The following is a 22,977-nucleotide window of genomic DNA, read 5'->3' as shown; positions in this document are numbered from 1 at the left end:
TTAATTTTTAAATAATTTTCCAACGATTGGTTCTTAAGATAGGCGGATTGTAAATAAATTAAAGCTTATTATTCCAGAGTAATATGGTCTTCTTTGTTGCCTAAAAATTGGAGAGGGACTGCTGGGTATATCACCACAGATAACAGCTAACCAAAGAGTTGAGTCTTAATTATCTATTATTTCTAAAATTTTCAATCACATTCTCCATCAATCAAGGCGCCCCACAGGTAGTCCTTGTTCTAGGCAGGTGTAAAACAAAATTTCAGTCAAACCCTCTGATTGTTGGATAAAGGTCCGGACATTGCCGGGCAGTCAGGTCGTCCCGAGGCTGGTTTAAGATTTTCCCAGTATTGCCTTCCAATTCTGTCAGAGAAAGAAATGACAGTGTAATAAAACAATTAAAGGCAAAACTCCGTTCGCTCCTTAATTAAAGGGGCTGTCGTTTGTCAGCCCGGTCGTCAAACTGCCTGCCCTCTCTTTCTCGTCTCCACGAGAAAAAATAAACAAAACAAAAAAAAAACAAACAAACAAGAGCATCAGAGCGCAAATCCGAAGGTCTGAGGTTCGATTCCTCATGGGGCCTCAGAATTTTTTCCTTGTCCCACGCTCGTGACAAGACGAAAAAACATCTTTCTTAAAAATAAATTGTTTAATGGAAGTAAAGTAATAAGACTATACTTACTTATGGGAGGCACTGGAAGAATACTTTAACGCTTCTCCCCAAAATCCGTGCTTCGAACTTGCTGGTGGAAGCTTTCCTCGTTCATTTGACAGCTATAATGTACATAACTTAAAATACGTTTCTTGTAATGTTTGCTCACGCCTTATTGAACTGTGTTTGCTTTTGTGGGGAAATCTGATGCCTTTTACGTCGAGACCGAGAGAAAAGCTACTAAATTAGCAGCAGAAAACGTTGTAACGTTGACTTCCCAATTTAGCAGCTCAAGATATCACGTTTTAGCTATTTCTCATATCAAGATATTAAACGCACCTCAAATAAAGCGCTATCCGGTTATTTTGTATGTCATATTGTGCTGAAGTACTAAAATGGCAACACTATCTTGCAATGAGTTTTGCATGTCCAAAACGAACTCAACGTGGTACATTACGTAGCATCTAATCGTACCTCTTCTGCAAGCGCCCGGATGTGATATGGCTCAAAACCACAGCATCCACCAATATAACGAATGCCTATGTCGTAAGCTGCGCGTGCGTACTTCTGCATGTCCCATCTCGTCATCACACGACTTTCCATTGCTGCACAGAAATAACAAAAAAAAACCCATTAAATTTCATTAGAGAGTAAAAGTTTCAATGTCGTCCGCAACAAGCCAGGGAGAAAACGACGAGTAAGAATGATTTACATCTCTGAAAGCAAATATTACACAAATTGTCCAAATGGGTAGGATGCATTGAAACCATGTACACTGTGAAAGCAAATGAAAAACTGGTCAAGATCACCGTGACAAGTCATGGTAAATATTGTCAGCGTTCAAACACCTTATTAGAATTTCTTCTTACCAAAAGGATTCTCTGGTAACGAGAGAATTCCTCTTCTGTCAGCATCCGTGGTTTTATAAGCTACAGGCTGGACCATAAGCGGACGAAGCATTCCTGAGGCGCTCAAAGCATCTTTCATCATTTGCACAGTTTGCAAGCAGCTGTCCGGATCAAAAAGACAGTTTACGCCAATAATATCAGCGCCTTAAAGACAAAATTTTAAAGACAAGAATTAAGTTGAGGTAGTTAGGGCATTCAGAGTTGATAAATGACTCATTAGTTGCTTGCCTAACTGATTGATTGACCGACCGACCGACCGACCGACCGACCGACCGACCGACCAAGAAAGTGACCGGATGAATGACTGGCGACAGAGTGACTGACTTACTGACTGCCACACTTCCTATTATCTGGCCATGGCTCTCCCAATGACTGACAAACAGACTACCTAACTGACTGTCTAACTAAATGACTGTCTGACCAACTGACTGTCTGACTGACTGACTGACTGGCCGACTGCCTAATTGTCTGACTAACTGACTGCGACTGACTGACTGATGAATGGATGGATGATCCATGCATACCAACCTTACCCATTTTAGCAAGCCTGACAGCTGCTTCCCCAGGGTTAACTTTCCCTAGAACGTCCCCCTGGGGGCTAATGGGCATTGTAACGGCGACAGGTTTGCCGGTAGATTTCAAAGTTTCTGTCGCCCATTCAGCTTCATCAATGTTCATCAGATACTGAAAAGTCACAGATGGAAGCTACTAAATAAAGTAATGATCTTAAGTAAATTGATCAGATTCGATTTAAACTTTTGCTGAGGCTTAAGACATATTATTTGTGTCTGCACAGAAGATCTGAATCGGTTCCTTGATTCTGCTATGATTCTGGCCTTGTCTCCAAAAAATCAATACATTGGGGGAACCGATAAAATTTCCTTTCAAAAACTGCAAACTAGTCAATGCATGCGAAGTCTGGCCAAAGTCCCGCGCAAAGTGTTGTAAAGCGCATTGGATTATATTGATATGGAGAATGAGCTCTATTAATGTATCGTTATCATTATCAAGATTCTCCAAGACATATATCACACTGTGGCATTCCTATTCTATTCCCTCTAAATTCATCTGGTTCTTAGAGCGCGCACCAGCACTCGCAAGGGATGAGCTTCATTTTTTTTCGTTTTTGATTTGATTCATCTGGATGCACACGTGACCATTGATGGACACCTACCTCACCAATAAGAAAATCTACATCATTCTTGATAAGTACTTCAACTTGTTTCAAGTACTCCTCCTGAACTGCATGCTTACCACGCCCTTCTCGATAGCTCTGGGTGTAAGACACTCCTCCCGCCATCAGGGCGTCACCCTCGTTGGCGACTTCACGCGCGATCCTACACGCAGTTTGGTTGATGTCGTCAGCCTATATCAGAAAACAACAACTCAAATTAATCACTTGTAGGGGTTTTTGATTTCAGTTGCTTTTTATAGATTGAAGAAAATACCGTAACATAGCCGAGAGGAATAGACCGCAAAGAACACAGGAAGGGCGAACAGTCTAATCCAAAGTGAGCTTGTAAAGAGTAACGCTGTGAGGCTGAAATTCTAATTTTGCTGGTTTCCTTTCTTCTATTCATCCGTAATTGTCTACTTTGACTAGTGTCAATGAAAATACTTGTTTCCAGGGAATACCTTAATCCTCACTCCGCGGCTGACGATGGATTCTTGTGTTCCATTAAATGTAAACGCTTGCATGACGTCTGCTCCAGCCCTAAGGAATTCTCTGTGAAGTTGTCGCACTAAAACAGCATTGCAGCATTAAAAGGATTTTCAGCAATTGCTATCAAATGAATTTTCTAGTGAAATGTTCAAGTCTAAGGCTCTAAATTGTGTAATTTTACGCAAAAAACAGACTTCCTCAAAAATATTCACAAGCCTCAGGTCTAATCAATGAAAACAAGTATCTAGAATTATCCGAGGTTTTACACTTAGATAAAAAACAATGGAACAACCCTGGTGCCCACGTGATGACATCTCCCAACCCAACCCTACCCTACCCTGAGAATGACCCTCTTTGGTAACGATGTTGTCCCCCGAGGGTTACATTATACGTCTAAGAGCCTCTTTTTACGAAACTATCCCTCGACCACACTCTTCAATCGACATGTACTCACCTGCCTCAGGATACTCTACTGTACATTCAGGTGTGTATGGACCAGCTGTTACATAGCCTCGCCTTTCAAGAGCATAGAGGAATCCGCCATCACCGATCACGACTTCTCCTGTGTCAAGTCTCTCAAGAATTCCCCTTGGCTGATCAATTCAACAAGTTTCATTAATCAAGTAAATTAACAACGCAAAAAGCACAAAGTTAGAATTCCTTTTTTTTAAAAGAGAGGAAAAAAAATAAAACAAAGGATATTCTTTATTGCACTAAACGTCCTGGCTTTGCTGCACATGCACTCATGGAAAACCAGTAGAGACTTTTTGGAAGGCAAGCCCTCTAGCATTTGCTTGACGATTACAGCAGAAATATGACAAATATTCCTGTATTTTGTAAATAATTAGCAAAAAAACTCATGAAAAAAAAGTGGCTGTTCTGATGTACAAGAAACATGTGAAAATATCTTCCTATCATAGATTTTTAAATATATCGCGAAAGGCTGCGATCAGTTATTTACCTGCTTAGTAGTTCCTGTTCCCACGGCCGCTAGATTTACGACTCATTTTACTTGACGTCAGAAAAAGTTCACTAGACAACCTGTGATCCCACAGGGCCGGTAATAAATCTTGATAATCCTTTTACCTCTGGCTTTTGACATTTGAATAGGAACTGAGGGGTAGTTCGTATTAAATTTATGCAAAATAAAAAGAAACTTATTTCTGTCACGCACACAGGCTTTGCAACTAGTCATGCAAATTCCGCCAGAGTTATGCAATAAGAGCAGCCCTGAAATTCTCAACGTTCCTGAAGGAAGTATGAGCCGAGTAAAGCAGATTTCCATATTCTAGCTATGTGTCAGACAACTATCACAAATTATAAATAACTTCTTCAGCTAGCTTACTGCTAGCCTTCTAGCGGACAAATGCCCAGCAGACATAAATATCCTCGGCCATCAGGGTTGAGAGTGTTTGTCGTTTAAAATCATCAAGATATTTTTTAGTCTTAGCTTTAAAATTTCCAACACAAGCCTAATACCACTTTTTTCTTCAGATGCTTAACTAAAACACCAGACGGTTGCACAATCTCTACGGTGTAACCGTGCTCATTTTAGTGTTTTCACGACAGTAAGGGAATGGACCCTCGGTGTTTTGAACATGTATTCTTTGTCAAAAGCATCGTTTGGAGACAGAAAATAAACATTTAACGAGCAGAAGTTGAGACATGTTACGTATTTAATCTCTAACCTTTTTTGTTGTGGACGCCATTTTAAGATGACTTCGCTGCTATTGTTGTCACGCAATGTCACGCTACTGACAACGTGCAAGGGGTGGACAGTTACGTGACGACAGCAAAATAAATTAATAATATTAATATGGAAGAAAAAGTCAATCGCAAATATATATAATATATAAAATATATATATATAACGCCCCAGTCAAAAGTGTCATGTCATATAATGCGTTGAGTCGCAAAATCCGAAGCGAAATCAACACTATGGCAGTGATTAAAATCAAATTTTATTTGCCTGTAATAAAAATATTTTTAAAGCATACATCACTTTCAAAAATTATTGTTCTAGGACTATTGAGCCACACTTGCATTAATTATTATCATTTACATATTTGATCTCTAATTTGTAGTACTCTGAGAGAGTAGTTTCATCTGTGTATCGTCGAAAAGTTTGACCATGCAATCGTGATCAATTGGCCTAATGAGCAAAATATTGGGGTCATCCTTGCATGATTTTTTATCGTTATACATCAAAAACGTTGTACTAGAGATTGGCTGAACACCCAAATCGGCCGCTAGGATTCCGATATATGCATCATCAACTTTAAGCGGTTTCACAACATCAAACATTGGAATTAATTTCAAGACCAGATCCCTTGACAACACGTAGCCGCCTCCAGAAATGTAGTCTTTATAAGTATTCTCAGGATGATCTTCTTCTGAAACACCATAGAAACCATGACGAAGAACAGGGTTTCCATGCATTAAATGTCCAAAATAAAAGTCTGTATTTGCCGTGCCAGTTTGGGTGAGGAATTCGATGAGACCGCGAGTATTGACGAACACGTCATCATCTGTCTTAAGCAAGTATTTAAAGCTACAGTACTTTGCTGCCCATTCAAATCCAGACTCAATCTTAAACACTTTATTTGTAAACGTTTCAGGGTAGTCACCTTGAATTATGTCGCCAAATATCTGCGCTTCGCGCGAGATGCGATACGAAATGTCAACACTGCTAGCTTCGCCGATAAGAAACACCGTCTTCCATTTCCGGTGAAGTGCGTTATCCGTTCCCCAAGTATGTCGAATAACCATTCGATTGTTATATGCTTCAGGAGAGCTAGAGACGATTATTATGAGGAACAAGTCCTGTAAACACTTTGTTCGTGTTAGAAGACGGGTACGATGTTTACGTACTTCAAGCCAAGAGTCGGAGAATGCATCATCGATTAAGTGACTGTCAACAGAGCCCGTTTTGTCTCGATCGCTTCGTCTGCGAAATGAAGTTCCCACCGTTGTGTACGCAGACCCACGCTTGCCAATTTGACCTTCTTTCTGGAGGTTATACTTCATGGACTCTACATAATTTGTAAGTCCTTGACTTGTGAGCCAAAGTGAAATGCATAACATGGAAAGAGAAACAGTAATACATAGGAATAAACAAGAAGCCGCAGTCACATTAAATGGACACGTGGAAGACTTCATCGTGTCGATACGTTTTGCTTTGAGTCCACGAAACAAACAGCAATCCTTTCTCCTTTTAAAGTTCCGTAAATGCAACTGAATTTCACCTCCACTTGACGGATGGTTTTTATGACAGCGCTTCGACGATCATACTGTCACCCGCACAACAATTCACTGGGTGAAATATTAACCACCAGCAATGATGAATATTTGTTATTGGGCATTAAACCAGGATTACGTGACAGATTCACGCAAAACGTAAAATACTGAAAACTCCGAGTTCATCGTAGAGGAGATCGTAACCTTGGCAGCCTCACTAACACTCTTTTGCTTTCTTTTACGGCTAATTACATAGAAACATCAGGAATTGTTAATTCAGATTTATCGCATTGTATTATGCTCGATATTGTTTTGTCTATTGCAGTCTCTTTTGTCATGGAGACTGTTAGTTTGAGTTGACTCAAGAGATTGTCAACATTGTTGTTTTGCAACTGTATTGCGCCCTTCCCTGCACTCGTAGCACATTTTTGTACTTTCCCACTCACAAAAATTCATGTCAGGTTTTCAAGAAATTTAATGGGTTTATCTCAGTAAATCTACTTCGTTTTTAGACGGACTACTTCGTTTTCTGGGAAATTTTAAAAAGTTTCGAGACGAAAAAGCTCATGAAATGCGAATCCATTTTTATCATGGCTTCTATTTTTAAGCTAGTTCAACAAAGCTGTCCTTTAATCTCAGACTGAAAATGTCCGAAATCAGGCAAAACAAACGACAGCGTCTGAAATAGGAGGACAGTGTGTCAATGAAGCGATGACGTCAGAAATGGGACAGAAGAATCCGAAAAGGAACGATGGCATCCGAAATTGGAGAGAAGCTTCGAAATGTCTCATGAAAGCGTCTGAGTTCGAACAATAGTTTCCGAAAAGAAGCGAAATAGGGCGAAAGCATCCGAAATCGGACTGAAGCATTCGAAATCACAAGGAACTTTCCGAAATCTGGTTTCGAAATTAGACGGAGATATCTAGCTTACCGTTCCAACAGACGATCTTTCGATGGCGACACGATTTTGTCTTTCTTTCTGGAAATCAATTCATAGCTGATTTTTCTACATCGTGTTTTCACTGGTTTTCGAGAAGACTGTGGCTTTATCTTTCAACGTAAAGCTCGTATTTTCGGCATTTCGTGTGTGTTCTTCTAAGAATGGAAAGTTTTTTCTTTCCCAGCGGATTACTTGTTTGCTTTTGTTTAACCAAATACGCTCAGAAAATGGATGTTGGAACCTCTATGAAATCATCAGTGCGGTAGAAGTTAGATTCTTTCTTTATTAAGTGCCAGTAGTTTTTAATTCGACAAAAAACAACAGACAGGTTATTCAATAACTACAAGTGCCACACTGAAAATAATTTCAGGAAAACAAACTAAACAACTTCTGTGTTACTGAAGTTTTCGATGATCACTACCACGTGTTTGTTTTTTCGACGCCACATAGCCCAATAATTAGAAGTATAGATATTCACCATCGATCCTATCCAAAAAGACAAGAAAAATGGAAGTCCAGATGCGATTCCTGCAATTCCTAAACTCAGTGCGGCGTTGCATTCTGATTGTTTGCTGTAACGATTGAGAAGGAAGCCAATACCGGAAACTTGAACACACACCATCCCAAGAAACAAAACATTGAATATCAGCATGGCAATGTCGTTTGCTTGCATTGGAAGGCATCGCCACTGCAAACACAGAGAGCATGGGATGAAATGATATTTTACAAAGCAGCGAATGTAGTTTCTCTAATAATTCAAGGACAAGGGAAGGTAAAGTATGCACAGTTTTGTGATATCTTGCAATCTCGACTCATATCTAACATCAACCGAAATGAAACAATCAGCAAAGACCAGTAAATGTCATTGTTATCATTAAGGCAATTCTGCACTACCCCAAGTAACCCAAATTAGTATATTTATATACTAAAATAGAGGATAGCGTCGATAGCGTGCTCTGATTGGCTACTTAAATTTCGGGTACCATTGCTATTCACCTCCGAGCATTTGCGCGCGGGACTTGCACCCGGAAATATTACAAGTGTAAATCACCTTTTTCTGCTATATTATCTCACTGTTTTGGTATACACTAAAAATACTGTTCACCTGTGTCGGTGGCTAGCGATGGATACTTACATCGCTGCTTCGCCGCCTCCACTTCGGTGAATAGTTGTTAACTAGTCAAAATGGGATTTCTAATACGAATCGAAAGTAAAGGTCATACTGTAACCAACAAAGAACTTAATGAAACGCGACTCTAATTTCATTTTGCCTCGCATGCTGAAATGAATTCATTACGGGTCATTAATTTTGGTATTCAGTCTGGGAAATGTTTCGAGATTTGGTCACAAGAACGCTAAAAAATGGAATACTATTTTTTTTATAAAATACCTTTCTGATAGGCTTATAAACTCTTCTTGTGCGAAAACGGTAGCGACAAATTGGACACGTTCTGTTGTGGGCTGAATTTAACCACAACTCCAAGCAGGATTTATGCACCTTTCCCATGGTTCCTTTACACCAGCAAACTTTTTGTAAAAGTTCTCGACCTTGGTCCTTTCCGCTAGTATTGTGGCAAATTCTACAAATCGGTTTACCTTCTCCCAACGAAATGGAGCTTAATGAGCATGATACTGGGAGTATCGCTGGACTCTGATTACCAGACGACATTGTGGCTGCTTCGCGGTGTTATGTGAAGCGCACAAATCGTGCACTTGATGCAGCCAAGAACGTTACGTAACAATAGTTTAGTAACCATGACAGCCATAGACGAGCGCGCGCGCTTTGGAGGACGTACACGTTTGCAAAGATGACTGGATTATAATTTGCGAAACAGAAAATCTTTTTCACGGTTAAAACTAAGGGACCGACCATAATATAAAAAAAGTGATGGAGGAGAATTATGATTAAGTACGCAAAGGTGATTGTCAAAAGAAAACTTTCTACAAAGTCCAAAGAAGCCGAAACAAAAACAAAAACAAAAAAAACACGAACAGCAACAAAAATGAGAATAATCAATTAACACGAGGATAAAATATTCACTCGTCGATTTATTCCTCTACTCTGTAGTAAGTAACGAAGTAATTCATATAATATTTGAAATATTATTTCAAAGCGAAGGTCGAATTTCCATCCCCAGCTGACTCGTGGAGGACATTTATTTTGACACTTTAAGGCGCTTAGCGCCAACATCTGAAAAGAAAAAGAAAGTTGAGTATTTCAACATGTTTGGTGAACTGTGCGAGTATCACTATCAATATGGAATGGAGACCCATATCCATGGAATGAAGATGGATGCCCACAACCGAGTCTTGGAGCGAGAAAAGTGATGGAGCTCTAAAAAAATTTACAACCATTTCTGACTCAACAAGACAGCAGCGCCATTTGTAATTATTGAAACAGGGACCGTTCTCAGTCGGAGCTCTAAATTCCCACTCTGAACAAGTTACCCCGTCTGCAGTGCTATGATTTCTCGAGACTGTTGTATGCTGATTAATTATTTTCTAGCTTATCTGTGAGCCACGATAAACGAGTTTGCATGAAATTGTGTGATTTCGTAATATCAAGACAATTCTTTTGCTCGAAAGTTACTCATGGGATGGTGATCCTCTGGCTTGACAGTCATTTGTCATATAACTTGACTTCATGTAAATCGTTTTGGAAGCACAGACATACCAGTCACATAGCAGACTTCGACATTAGCTCCAAGGGACTGTAAAACATCCAGCCAGATTAATTGCTTGGTAGAAAGCTTGTCCCCTGGACCCTTAACTTCAGAAATCTGACGTTAAGACAAAGGAAAAAAATAATCTCCGCTCACTTAGGGTAAGTTGGAGACAAGATGAACTTTACAGAATTTACAAAAATCACCACCATAGCTGTTATTCTGTAAGAAAGCGATTCGTCATTGTTTTGGTTTTGCTTTACTACGCTCTGTGATTGGTACAGAGATATAGCACCACCTTCTCAGCAAATCATATTCATGAGCTACAAACAAACATAACTAAGTGATTAAAGAGGGTAAGTTTCTAAAGAAACTGTGGAGCTGCATCGGTGGGAGAGTATAACAGGGTAATTTAGTGTTATCAACTGAGTTGATAACGTAAATCGGCCATCGTCTTGTTATGAGCGTGGGACAAAGAAAAAATTCTGAGTCCCCATAAGGAATCGAACCTCAGACCTTCGGATTCCGCGCTGCGATGCGTCATGACGCTATCGACATTGCTGATCCTATCAGTATGCAGGACGTGTGTCATATGAACTTCGTAATAGACCTAGCTCACCGTGGAGTTTCTGTAGCTCAGTGGTAGAGATGAATCCGAAGGTCTGAGGTTCGATTCCTCATTCATGGGGACTCAGAATTTTTTTTATTGATCCACGCTCGCGACAAGACGAAAGACATCTTTCTCTGTTATTGTCGCTGTTATTCGCAACATTCGTCACGCTTGAAATCGTTTTCGTGTCCTTATTGGGTATCCTGTGACGTTCTCCTTCGTTCACCCGAGCCGGTGTAATCAGGTTTTGTTTCTGGTCTTCCAATACTCAAATAAAAGCAGTTTATTAGAAAGACGAACTAAGTTACCATGTAATCAAGAGTGGATGAATTCCATACGACCAGATCAGGCATACCAGCGCGACTATAGCGGTATCCTTGAGCAAACCGAGTGAAGATCCCAGACATTATCTGACCACCCAGGCAGGCTACAAGTTGCTACAGAAAGAAAAACCACGAGTTACTGTGTATTTTTACAATGTTTATCGTCAAACATTTATGCCCTGGACCTGACGTAACGTTAGTTCAACTTGAAGGTATTCCCATTCACATATGTGACCAACCAACACCCAACAACAAATTAAACAACTAAAAAATTCTTAAAAAGGAATACACAAGTAATTTCACATGCGAAACTTCTCAAAACCACCCACTTACTTTTGCTTGCTCCACACTTGTGAATCGATCCCAGCTTATTCCTGAACAAACCTGCCCTTCGTAATCATTCCAAGCTTTGGACAGAATGTCCTGAAGTTTCTGTCACAAAATATTCATATATCGAAAAACTTGGTGTAAATAAATCTTTTGCCTTAAACTGACCATATTTGATTGACCACTTAACATAATAATCATTACGTTTTGTGTACATGTAGACAACACAAAGAAAGATTTCATGCATTATCAATCACATTTACCTCAACTGACGTTATTGAGATTTCCTCCAGCCTCTTGTCAATAATTTCTTTGCGACTTTCGTAAAATGCATCATAGCAGAAGTCAAGGGGAGCAGCCTCAAAAAAAAACCAAACAGATACTAATTAATCACTAATCAGAGCAAATAAAAACCTTGCAAATAATAATGTTAAAGGAATTGTTCCAGACTTTTCTTCCTGGTAAAAATATGGTGGTGAATATTACTAAAAGTGCTTTACACTGTACACAAAAAATGTCAGAAAATGACCACAGGACATTTTAAAGTCAGCAAGTTTCATACTTGGAATGGACTTCGAAAAACATCTGGAATTCCACTTGCAAATATGATGTCCCACATGTATAAGATGTAAAGTGATGAGAAAGTGGATCCTTCTCCATGGATTCCTTGGTCAAATCCCTTCTGGCGATAATATGACAAGGCATATTCCTCCACTGCACAGAAGGTTGTTGTACCATCAATTACTTGGCCATCTTGATCAATCTCAGGAGCAATGAAGACTCCAAGTTCTGCACATCTTGTCCCAGATATAGTGATCTGCAGGGATGAGTAAAAAGAAATACAGATAAACTATTCTACTGTTGAACAAGCCACCTCAAACTCAAGTCCATTTTATTTTTAAATATCAAAACCAATGACAAAATTAAAGTAACAACTAAGACTTACACTCTTAGATGAGTCTGGTTCTATTAACTCCAGGTCTCCATAATCTTCACATTTTTTCTTCTTCCCTTTAGTAAATGCTGGGGAAGAGAGGATGCGCTTGGCTCTCTGTATCAGGGCAAGACGACGCCCAAACCGAACATGTGGGTCTAGAAGGGCTTCCCGGATGACCTGCATAGCCTTTGAGTAAAACAGCAAAACTCTGATATTAGCCTTTGACCCCATCAAGTGACTAGCATCTACATGTAATTCTTCTCACAGTAAAACTGCTGAATCAAACATTATGAAAGGATTGTCAGGTCAGGGAGCTCTTGATTATTAAGCACATTCTCTTCATTAGTACCGTTAGAAATGTATAGAGAACAGTGTGGAGAATATAGGTACTGATATCAAAGTGTAAAGGGTCTCAAGGTAAGTCACAGATCAGCCTGGATAAATGAACAGGTGGCACATCCATGGATATGCAACCCTTAAATTTATATCATATATTAAAAACATTGTCTTTGGCCATAGTTCACTTTTCTTTCTTTAATCTTTCAAAACTTAAGAAAAAAATTAATGAGGACTCACCTTTTCAGGTTGTTTTAAGTGCTGATGCAAATTCAGTGCCAGTCTATCATACCACCGTCCACGCGAATCAAAGCAAAATATGTCTTGTTGAAGCAGACTTTCAAGTTGATTGACAGCCTCATCATACTTTCGCCATTTCTGTAACACTTCCACTCCATAATAACACATCTTAGTGATGGCCCACTCAGCAGTGAAGCATCGCAAGTGGCCTGGGAGGAGTGCAGCAGAGATTTCTGAACAATTTTTTAGCTTGGCCAGAATATCATCAAATTTCTTTGAAGCTTCTGGATAGTAAATATAGGCTTGTTCAAAGTTCTTATTTTCAAGTGCTACAAGCATCTCATACTTATGCTGATATGCTTCAGAGAATTGGATGAGGCTATCTCGAGAGTGAAAAACTGGTGTTGGTCTGTCAATCACATATGCTGGGTAGACAACTTTACCAATATTAGCAAGGTAGAGTGTTGACCTGAAAATCAGATGTACATGTACATTGTAGAGCATTGGAAAACAACAAGTAATCAAAATGAGCCACAACTGATAAATACTGGTGACATTCATGTATACTCAGGTTTGTGAGGCATGAAGATTTGTTATTTAAATAAGGCCCTGTATAGATCAGTTAGACCAGTTACAGTGAGTAAAAACTGTGAAATTTTTGTGTAATAAAATTGCAAAGCTTTTTCAAGCCCTCACCATTTTCTTCATGAATCTCAAAAACTGGTATCAGATAGTGAAAGATTCTTACAATTGCTGCGCCTGTCCATTGTTTGAGGAGTCTTCATCATCTGGGATAACATTCATAGTAAACAACAAAAGAAGTCTGCTGAACACATCTTTGGGATAAGCTGCCAGTCTCACACAACAACCAAGGGTTTGCTTAACCCTACAGAAAATAAATGTATGACAAAACAAAACTTCAAAAAAAGACTACGTATAGAGTTAACATACTTTGGCTTTTATTGCTGCATACCAGTACCTGTAATTTATCATGAGTGATTACCAATCAGATCATTGGACAGTCAAATAAAATGATAGACAGAAACACACTACTTGCTACTAAAAATTGATCACTTAGCCATCTCTACACCTCCTGGGCAAACTACACAAAAATGTAAATGTTCAAACTACTATTAAATGAATTCTCATTTGACAATCAAATTCTTACCTCTTCAAAACAACAGCTCTAAAACTTCCAAAGAGTGTCTTTTGGTTCTCAGCATGGTTAACAATCATTTCTATTGTGTCTTCCTTGGTTCCCCCCTTCTGGCCAACAGATTTTGATGAAATATGAAGAGTTTTGACCAAAAGTTTTAAGTCTGGAGCTGCTGAAAGATTTAATGCTTCCCGGAGATCTCTGAGATGACTTTCATCTTCTAAAAAACCTAAAAAGGCAAAAGGGGGATGGTAATTCTCTACATGTTTCTTTTGAACTTGTTATTTTATTTCAATTAATGGGACTGAAAAGAGCTTAACTCAGTAATTTTACAGAGTGGGTAACAATAGTGGATAACAGGACAAAGGGATCATACTTGTTCCCATGAATGAAAGTATCTATAAGTTACATGTAGGTGCCTGATTTGGACAGAGGTTTTCCTTAATAATTAACATTTTGCTGGAAAGGGTATTGAGTAAGTCAATGGACCCTACAGCATAACTGAGAGGTACTGTAGAAGGGAGCTAATTCAAATTGAGGCCAATGTCAACACTTTGAAGCCCCTTGGGGACAACTTTTACCATAAAAGCATACATGTACCCTGAGGTCCTGTGTTTGTTTGTCAGCCTCTCTTCCCACTCTAATCCCAATTGACACTTTTCTGCAACCCCCCCCCCCCCCCCCCCCCCCCCATTCCACCCAGGCCTCATACTCCTGCCATTCACCATGTTATTCTGACTTCACAAAAACATTTAAAATAAGAGATTTAACCTTTCTCTGCAAGAGACTTTAAAATTGGTGTCAGATTGTTACTGATCCTCGGATATTCCAGTTTGCTGCACCTAAACCATCCATGTTTACGCTGGAAAAGACGGATATACAGCTTCTGCTCCTCTGAAGACATGACTTTGAAAGCATCAATTATACCATTATCTTCTTCATTGAACAACTGCCTGTCATCCTTGTTTGACAAGACATTGTTCACTACAAGCTTAAAATTAGCTAAATAGTATGGTTCATGGTCTTTGTCTTCTTTCTCCTTGGAATTTTCAGAAACATCTTCTGTTAAGTTTATGTTAGATGCTTGAACTTCATTTGGATCATTGCCATCATTGTGAATTGATTTTCCTTCCCTAGAAAGAGTTGCAAATGTATCACATGGTTCCTGACATGCAGTACCTTGATCACAATCACTACTGGATTCAATGCAGCTTTCTTCATCCATTGCAAAAGGACTTTGTTTCTTACTATCCATCTTCTGTGACATTTTCTTCAAGAGGATAAAATCATTTCTTTCATTTGCAGGCTTTAAGATAGAAGAAACACCCTCAAGGGCTAAATTTTCATCCCTTGATTCTGGACTTTTCACACAGGGTTTGTAACATTCTGACCTATTTTCTTTCCTGTCTGCATTCTGGTAACTTGGCTTTAGCACCTCTTTTGCTGAGTAGTCTGAACTGCATGGAGAACAACTGTGTGCTCCAGCAAGTTCATTAGCTGTACAATCTTCAGCTATAAGTAGAGCTAAGTGTAGTTTACAGTTGCTGTCTAAATGTTGGTTTATTTTGGAAAGAATTGCAAGTTTTCCACACAATGGACAAGAAACTGATTTTGGACTGCATGGTTTCAGAAACCACGTCGCTATTCTCTTATTTGCTGGGTTCCCATTATTGTTATCCATGCAATTAACTCCTGTTGTTTCTTTTGTTTTGCCTGATAACTTGATTTTTTTGTTGCTTTGAGAATCTTTTGCCTCAGTGTGGTTCTGCTTTGATTCAATAACTGGATTTTCATCTGGAGGAAAAACTACAATTTCAGAGTTTCCATCTCGGGCGCACAACTCACTCTTCATGTCTTCCACTCCACTGATTTTTGTCTTCTTTCTCCGGGAGAGAGACAGCCTCGTCCTTTTTCGATTCATGAAAAATAAATGGCTTAAATATCGTGACCACGTACACTACTTTATACAGTTGTATCACTTGGAATAAGTAGACGTGTCTAAGACAAGATTCGTGAGGCATTACACTTTGATGAGAAAGTTTGTCGGCTAAAAAGCTTGATATCCTCCAAAGAAGATGCCGAAAATTGCAGTAGAAATAAATAGAACAAAGTTCCCGCCTTCTCACTGCCTTCTGCCATTTTGAAATTTATGATAATAGGGCAGCGGTCGACACAATGAAGCAGAAACGAGGCCTGCTTGTAACCAGTTCCCAGGAGACCTCTCAAGGTAAAAACATGGCGGATAAACTGTTCGAGCAAGTTTGTGCACGGTTTTAGGGGTTTATCTTCCACTGCGATGGCGTACAGCTCTACTTCAAGAATTGGTGATACTGCCAGACACTCAGGAAAAAGAGAAGGTGGTAACGATGGGAAAGTATCGCCATCCACGGCATCACATATGGAACGCGAATCAGAGAGAAGAACCGATCAGTTCATGGCATCTGACAGCTTCTACCACAGAATGGAAGGGATGATAAAGAAGGGGGACGTCGAAGCAATTCTTAAGCAACAGAGGAAAACGTTAGTATTTTGGGTAAAATTTCCGCGCAGCCCCATACTATTGTAAAACAAATCTGTTTTCCCAATGGCAATGTACTGTTTTTGTCATTGTTTTCTCTATCCAAGAACTGAATGCATAATGTAGGATGAGGCTGTGCGGAAATTTTACCGTATTTTGTATTATTGTTTTGAAAATTCCACGATCCTACAAATTTTATAAAATTCTGGCCGATGTTGTTGCTATTATTGTTTAAGTAAACGTGTGCGATTTCTTTACAGCTGTTGGACAGCTATTGTCAGTTGGGTGTTCGTTGTACATTAACACAGAAAATATTTGATGTACAAAATTCTGCTGCATTTTGGCCAGCAATTTGATATTTTCTATACAGTGGCATAAACATGTAGTAATGGAAAAATAAGAGCCTGGCTTTTTCTTCCTTGTGTGCGTGGTCTTTCACTTGTTGAAAATTAACACCATTGTTGTAACCTTAGATATTCCTATCACTGTTTGATAGGTTCTCAGACTTTGAGAAGATGAATGCCAAATTTAAACACTTTTGCTGTAATCTCTGATATTCCTATTACTGTTTGACAGGCTAGCAAACTTTGAGAAGACGAATGCCAAATTTGGAAAATTCAATGATTTGTCTGCAGCCAGATTCCTGAACTTAAACAATCAATTGAAGGGTCATACCAAGATGTTATTAGACATGAAAAAAGATTTGGATTCAATCTTTAGAAGAATAAGGTGAAAAATGTAGAGCCTTTGATTTGAACAAATTGATTTCATGTTATTAATGTCATGTTTAACTTTGCAAAATCCCTTTTCATTGTCCTTTATGTAACAGTTTGGTATTTTTATGTTGTTATTACACTACACTTGATGTAATTCTGTGCTCTTGAGAAATGAGTCATATCCTGAAATGAGTTTCTGATAACACAGTCAAAGATAAATTATTGATTGCTTCGTGATTGTTTTTTTTTTCTATTAGAACATTAAAGACTAAACTGACAAAGCAGTATGGATCTGCTTTTGAAGGTAAGTACTGAAGCTTCTCCCAGCTCATTACCCAAAGTCTACGCTTGTAACATATGATGACATGAATATTTGCCTTTACTCTTTGCACCCTTATATCAGAAGCATATTCTCTTATCACATGGTATTAACAAAGAGAATTTGTCAAACAATCAAGAACCTCTTAAGTTAGTGTTCATTTCCTTATTCAAAGCACTTTATGTTTGATTCAGAGGTGAAACTATAAAAGCTAAGTTTTTTTGTTTGTCTCACTATGTAGTCACGTGTGATGTAGATTGTGACATTTCAACTGCACACTGCTAGTCTTCTTAAGGCAATGAGGTTGACTGGTCATGCGTGATCTTATAAAGCATGAAGCTCTGCTGTGATTAGTTGTTTTTCAACAGCTCTGATTTTTGAAAAAAACCAACTAATCACAGCAGAGCATCATGCTTTATAAGATCACACATGACCAGTCGACCTCATCACCTTAAGAAGACTAGTAGTATGCAGTCGAAATGTCGCAATCTACATCGCACGTGAATACATCATGAGACAAACAAAAAAACTTAGCTTTTATTGTTAATCGCCGCAATGAATAACCACAACCTTTTTTTATGAAATTAGAGGTGAAACTGTTAGGAGAAATTTAGTGACAATCACTCTTTGGGTTAAAGGGTCAAGATACAAATCATTACAACATTCTCCAAAGCGTTTAACTGCTCAACTGGAAGACCAGAACACTGTTGTGGTTTTAAAGGAAAACACTAGGGTTTTATCATTTGGAAATTGGAGTCTTTGTATGCTATGACTGCCATGCTTCGTAATTTCTCATTACCATTAATCAAGGGTTGTTTTATTTCCTCCATTTGTCAGCTGTCTCAGCTGGTATACAAAAACTGGAGGAAGAACTTGGTGCTAGTATTGAGAATGAAGATGCTTCTTCAGTTCACACATTGACAGAAAGCCAGGAGTTTAAATCAGACAATCAGCCCTCAAACCAAGAACAGGCATCTGGAGAAAAAAATATTCACCAAAGTGCTGAAGAAGGCACATGTCAAGGTGGCATAAGTCAATCAATGTCCTATAAACTTCTGGGAGAGGAAAGCATTAAAGACCAATGTACTGATGATAAATCAGTTAGAAACTCAATTCTGCCTGTGGCATCTATAAATGCAGAGGCAAAGAGTAGTCAGGACAATTGTCCTGGATTAAAAGATAAGACAGTTGATACAGAGAGGACAGTCACTGAAACACCTTACAGTCAGAGTGGGTTGTTTGAAAGAGCATTAGGTGCTCAAGAATTCAAAGAAAGTAATGCAGGAGGCACAGTGGACTTGCCTGATTTGACGGGGGCAAAAGACACCATTGACTTTGAAGTTAAAGGGAACAAGGATACAGGCGCAATAAGTAAGAGTCTGAATTTAAGCAGTAGAACAGAGAAACCAGACATAAGTGACACTGATAAGACACTAGACACAAGTAACCAAGAAAGGAGATACATGAGAGTTAACAAGGAATATAGACCCTGGTGAAGACTTTATTTGACATTGTACAAAGTGCAGACGACAATATGGCTTGCTACAATGGTGGATACATTCATTATTGGTGCTGCACACTGAATCATGCTGTAGTTCTGTAGAATTTGACGGTAGTAGCCCCAAATAATCTTCCTATAGGGAAATCCAACATCCCTTTTTTTTATTCATCCAGAAAGGGATATAAAGAAGAATATTGCATTTGGATACTTGATTGCCTCTAAAAAACAAAAAATTAAGTCTTGATTCATTAAATGTAACAATTTATGTTCCTCAACGTGATGCAACTGCATTAAAGAAAATACCACGGTCTCTTTTCGTAATAAATATGATGAACTGAAGCCTTGTGAGACGTTTTTTTTTGGGGGGCGTTTAGTTAAAGTAAAAATGACATCGGTCTTGAAGGCTTGAGCGTAGGGCAGGCTGAGTTTCTTAGTAAAATGATTTCCTTTTTCGAGCAGTAAAACTTCCACTAAAATACTCATAAACAATAAGAGGAAAGAAATATACCACGGGAAACCAATCATTGAGAATTGAAATTCGTAATAAAGTGCACGAGCGCGGGAAAACACGAGTGAACGAGTTGTAGTTGGTTTTGGCCAACATGTAATTGTTTGAGAAGGTTTTCTAATCCTGTTATAGGGGCGCTGTTGAGAAAAAGCCTTGCGGTTGGTGCGGATTTTGACACTCAACTTTAGATTTCAGGGCTTGCTTATCCCGGTTTCAGTGGCAAGAAACAGCTGGTGGCCTAAGGCTTGTTGTACGCACTCTATCGAATTATTATAACTTCCAACCAATCCGAATTCATTTGGATTTAAACAAGTTGACGTTTTCGCCTTGGGGAAATTTGAAGCATGTGTCCATTTGATAGAAATTTTACCTACGTACGGCTTTTCATCTTAGGCCTTCGCGGTCAATCCATCTCGGGCGGGACGTAACCGCGGGCTAAACAACACGAAAGACCACGCTAAATGTAAAGGCCTGGGAACCAGACAAGCAGGAAGCTAATGAAGTATCGAATAAATGCGATCCAGGAATTTTATCACTGTCGAGCACATGAAAGTCGAAATGGGTTTTCAGTTTTGGATCTCATTTGCATAAATATCTCCAATGATTGCATGGACGTCGAAGCCTCAGGCTATATTTATTCATGGCCGACATAAATTCTATGGTTTGCAAATTAAACCGCCGACACATTGGGCTATCGGCACTTTTAGCAGTCATTAAAATCTGTTTTTTTTCATCTTTATTCATGATTACCTCATCAATATTTTAGTAAAATAAGTTAAAGTCTCTTTCTCCCTTGAATAAACACTTCAATTTAAAATTCGAAAAAATTATTTACGATGCCTATTAGGAGAGTTTTTTAAATGCTATCAGCATCCTGAAATTCGTAGCCAGAAACGATTTGTCGCAACAGATCGGCTGGTAAATTTGTGGTAAAACAATTTTAATATCTTAAACGAACGGCGAATATTGCACAATTTATCAATCTTTGTCGGTCCCTCAGTTCCCCTCAAGAAGCAATATACTCATTGAAATTCCGTCCTATAGGGAACGTGAAGCTAATTTTACTTATTACTCGAGGTTATATCTGAAACTAAAAGTGGAACCTGACCATTATCAGATTGAAGATTTTTTGAAAGAAAGTAAAAGCTTTCGCCAGCCATAGTTTTTAAGATTGTTTTTGTTTTGCAAACATCCGTTGTACATATATTTTTCCATCCAGATCATTGAAATCCGTCATAACGCTGCAGGCAATAGAGATTAAAGATTGCAGCATATTGTTCGTCAGCAGTTTTGGCGTCTTTAAGGCTAAAATCAAGTGACCAAAGTTTTTGTTTATGACATTTGAAAAAGGAAGAACAATTAGCAACTTCGAGTTTTCAAGCCACGATCACAGCTCGGTATCCAAAACGTCCTCTGCAATGTCTTCCCTTGTAGTGAATTGCACGCCCTGTTGGTTCCTTGAATCTTTTCTAAACGTTTTCAGTTCCGACGATGGCGTCAAAACTCCTGTCATGTTATTTCCTCTGTCTTTACGTTCCATCTTAGCTCTTCCCCTCCTTAAAGAGCACATACCTAGCGCTTGTCTGAACTCAGGAATCCTCAATACATATACAACTGGATTGATAAATGCGTTGGAATAATTGATAACATTTACCATGAAATATATTTCTAATGATATCGAAGTGAAGCTAGTTAACATCATCCAAATGTTCGTAAAAACTAAAGGTAGCCACGAAAATAAAGAAATAATTGATACAAAAAGTAAAGTCTTTGTCAAGCGTTTGTTGGGCGCTGATTTGTTCCGCTGCGAAGCGAGAATTCCCCGTCGAAGTTTCCTCCAGATGCATAGGTTACCGGAGCAGATGACAAAAGTTAAAATCAAGATATACGGCGCCCAAAGAAATATTGAATATTTGGGAGTTGAAACTGAGAGCCAAAGTCCACTCAAGAGCCCAGAAATAACAAAAGCTAAGATCCAAGCAAGGATTACAGCAATACGATGTGCCCGCATTAATGTTCGGTGCTTAAGAGGCCAGTACACTGCGTAAAATCTTTCACAAGATATGAAAGCTGCAGAAATTATGGAAGCCTGGGTAAACGTGTTGTCAATAAACGTGTAGTACCCAGATGAATGGATTTCCTCCCATTGATTCGTCCAAAGCTGGAAATAATCCCCAACAAAATAAATGTAAATGGGTAAACACAATATTCCTACCATAAAGTCAGCAAACGCCATGTTCATGACTAGGAATAAACTCTTTTTACGAAGTTTCTTGTTGACTGCAAAGAGAAAAAGGGTGAGAGAGTTTCCTGCAACACTGAAAACGGATGTCAGAATGAAAGCACTGCACAGTGCAATGCCCTCTGCCTTGGAAGGAGATATCTTTGAACTAGTGTTGAGTGCTGAGCACGATGTATTGTTCACCATTTTATGCAGGTTTCTACTAAACGAAATGCTGCAAAACTATTTCTGGATATACCGCTGGTCTACGGGCTGATGGCAAATCTAGAGCAACATGGCCGTATTTGGGCGTTTTTAGCAGGTTTTTCAGTTTGAATTGCTCGAATATTTTCAGCTGGCTTTTTTCCTATGGCTGCTCAGAGTGCGGTTGGCTTAATTATCATGTTTCCGGCGAAATTATTAAGTAAAATGCGATTAGCAAACGCAGAAGTCATATCAAGGATTGGTTTGACACAATTGCAATTTAAGAAGGGAACTCTCTTATCTGCAACCAAAAATGTCCGACAGCAAAAACCACAATGAGGTTTTTTTTGGATAAAGTCATTAAAAAATACAATGTCTATTTGATTTTGGCAGAGTACAACAGATCTCTTGAGATTAAACTAATTAAATTTTACGAGGTGTTTTATTGTATTGTTCGCAGTCTGAGCGTAAGACGCTTAAATCCTTCTTTAAATAGAAAAAAAAATCATCACATTCTTAAGTTTACGCTGAGTGTGGCGAAATTTTGAAATGTATCTTCCTGTATTTTCTAAAACTCGCGAGAAATAAAGAGACACTTGGATGGTCTAATGCCTTATGAATAAGTGATGAATTTCGCAAAGAGAATACGATTGTTACGAAACCTCAAATCGACGTACAGCACTGAAACCGGTTGATATCGATCTTGTCTGACGTTCAATTTGCAGTTAAATATAGTTTTCAATGTTTATGACTAGACTTCGATGAAAGATTGTGTTTTATGTCAGTACGCAGAGTCATTGACCGAAAAGCACGATCCGGTAATATCTTGTTTCTAGAGTCTTCGTTTTCCTTGTCCAGCGGAACGCTTGGCGGAGGGCCTTGTCAAATCCAAAATATTTGTTAATAAAATGACTGGCTGGTGAAAACAAACAGGAAAATCTGAAAAAGCGCTAACATACGTTTTAATGCTAAGAAGCCTCTTCATTAGGAGGGCTGAC

General features: G+C 38.8%; 6 protein-coding genes across 6 annotated transcripts; 1 reads left to right on the top strand and 5 right to left on the bottom strand.

Annotated features, from left to right (window-relative positions):
• Positions 1–59: 59 nt before the first annotated feature.
• On the bottom strand, positions 60–4,937 carry LOC131790398 (betaine--homocysteine S-methyltransferase 1-like). Its single transcript, XM_066166178.1, has 9 exons — positions 4,912–4,937; positions 3,678–3,816; positions 3,196–3,302; positions 2,735–2,926; positions 2,094–2,244; positions 1,522–1,704; positions 1,127–1,257; positions 683–774; positions 60–363 (listed from the first exon to the last, which is right to left on the bottom strand). The coding sequence occupies exons 1-9, from the start codon at positions 4,930–4,932 to the stop codon at positions 267–269; spliced, it is 1,113 nt and encodes a 370-aa protein (XP_066022275.1). The 5' UTR covers positions 4,933–4,937; the 3' UTR covers positions 60–266.
• Positions 4,938–5,187: 250 nt separating this feature from the next.
• Positions 5,188–6,743, bottom strand: LOC131790397 (beta-1,3-galactosyltransferase 5-like). The gene has a single exon (XM_059107607.2). It carries the CDS (start codon positions 6,380–6,382, stop codon positions 5,297–5,299), a length of 1,086 nt encoding a protein of 361 aa, XP_058963590.2. The 5' UTR covers positions 6,383–6,743; the 3' UTR covers positions 5,188–5,296.
• A 1,036-nt stretch (positions 6,744–7,779) lies between these two features.
• Positions 7,780–9,069, bottom strand: LOC131790308 (E3 ubiquitin-protein ligase MARCHF3-like). Its single transcript, XM_059107496.2, has 2 exons — positions 8,791–9,069; positions 7,780–8,088 (listed from the first exon to the last, which is right to left on the bottom strand). Exons 1-2 carry the CDS (start codon positions 9,067–9,069, stop codon positions 7,780–7,782), a joined length of 588 nt encoding a protein of 195 aa, XP_058963479.2.
• A 360-nt stretch (positions 9,070–9,429) lies between these two features.
• Positions 9,430–16,103, bottom strand: LOC131790346 (fanconi-associated nuclease 1). The gene is made up of 11 exons (XM_059107545.2): positions 14,764–16,103; positions 14,005–14,221; positions 13,585–13,722; positions 12,837–13,305; positions 12,270–12,446; positions 11,886–12,140; positions 11,587–11,682; positions 11,330–11,428; positions 10,982–11,110; positions 10,075–10,180; positions 9,430–9,591 (listed from the first exon to the last, which is right to left on the bottom strand). Exons 1-11 carry the CDS (start codon positions 15,911–15,913, stop codon positions 9,557–9,559), a joined length of 2,871 nt encoding a protein of 956 aa, XP_058963528.2. The 5' UTR covers positions 15,914–16,103; the 3' UTR covers positions 9,430–9,556.
• Positions 16,104–16,228: 125 nt separating this feature from the next.
• Positions 16,229–19,385, top strand: LOC131790376 (uncharacterized). The gene is made up of 4 exons (XM_059107584.2): positions 16,229–16,512; positions 17,087–17,239; positions 17,484–17,530; positions 18,383–19,385. Exons 1-4 carry the CDS (start codon positions 16,289–16,291, stop codon positions 19,039–19,041), a joined length of 1,083 nt encoding a protein of 360 aa, XP_058963567.2. The 5' UTR covers positions 16,229–16,288; the 3' UTR covers positions 19,042–19,385.
• A 974-nt stretch (positions 19,386–20,359) lies between these two features.
• LOC131790387 (adenosine receptor A3-like) lies at positions 20,360–22,135 on the bottom strand. Its single transcript, XM_059107594.2, has one exon. It carries the CDS (start codon positions 21,980–21,982, stop codon positions 20,942–20,944), a length of 1,041 nt encoding a protein of 346 aa, XP_058963577.1. The 5' UTR covers positions 21,983–22,135; the 3' UTR covers positions 20,360–20,941.
• Between the last annotated feature and the right edge of the window lie 842 nt (positions 22,136–22,977).

The sequence above is a fragment of the Pocillopora verrucosa genome, chromosome 4 (assembly GCF_036669915.1).
Source record: "Pocillopora verrucosa isolate sample1 chromosome 4, ASM3666991v2, whole genome shotgun sequence".
In the NCBI taxonomy this organism is placed as follows: domain Eukaryota; kingdom Metazoa; phylum Cnidaria; class Anthozoa; order Scleractinia; family Pocilloporidae; genus Pocillopora; species Pocillopora verrucosa.
Note: the sequence above shows the minus strand (reverse complement) of the source record. Positions and strands in the feature narration are given on the sequence as shown.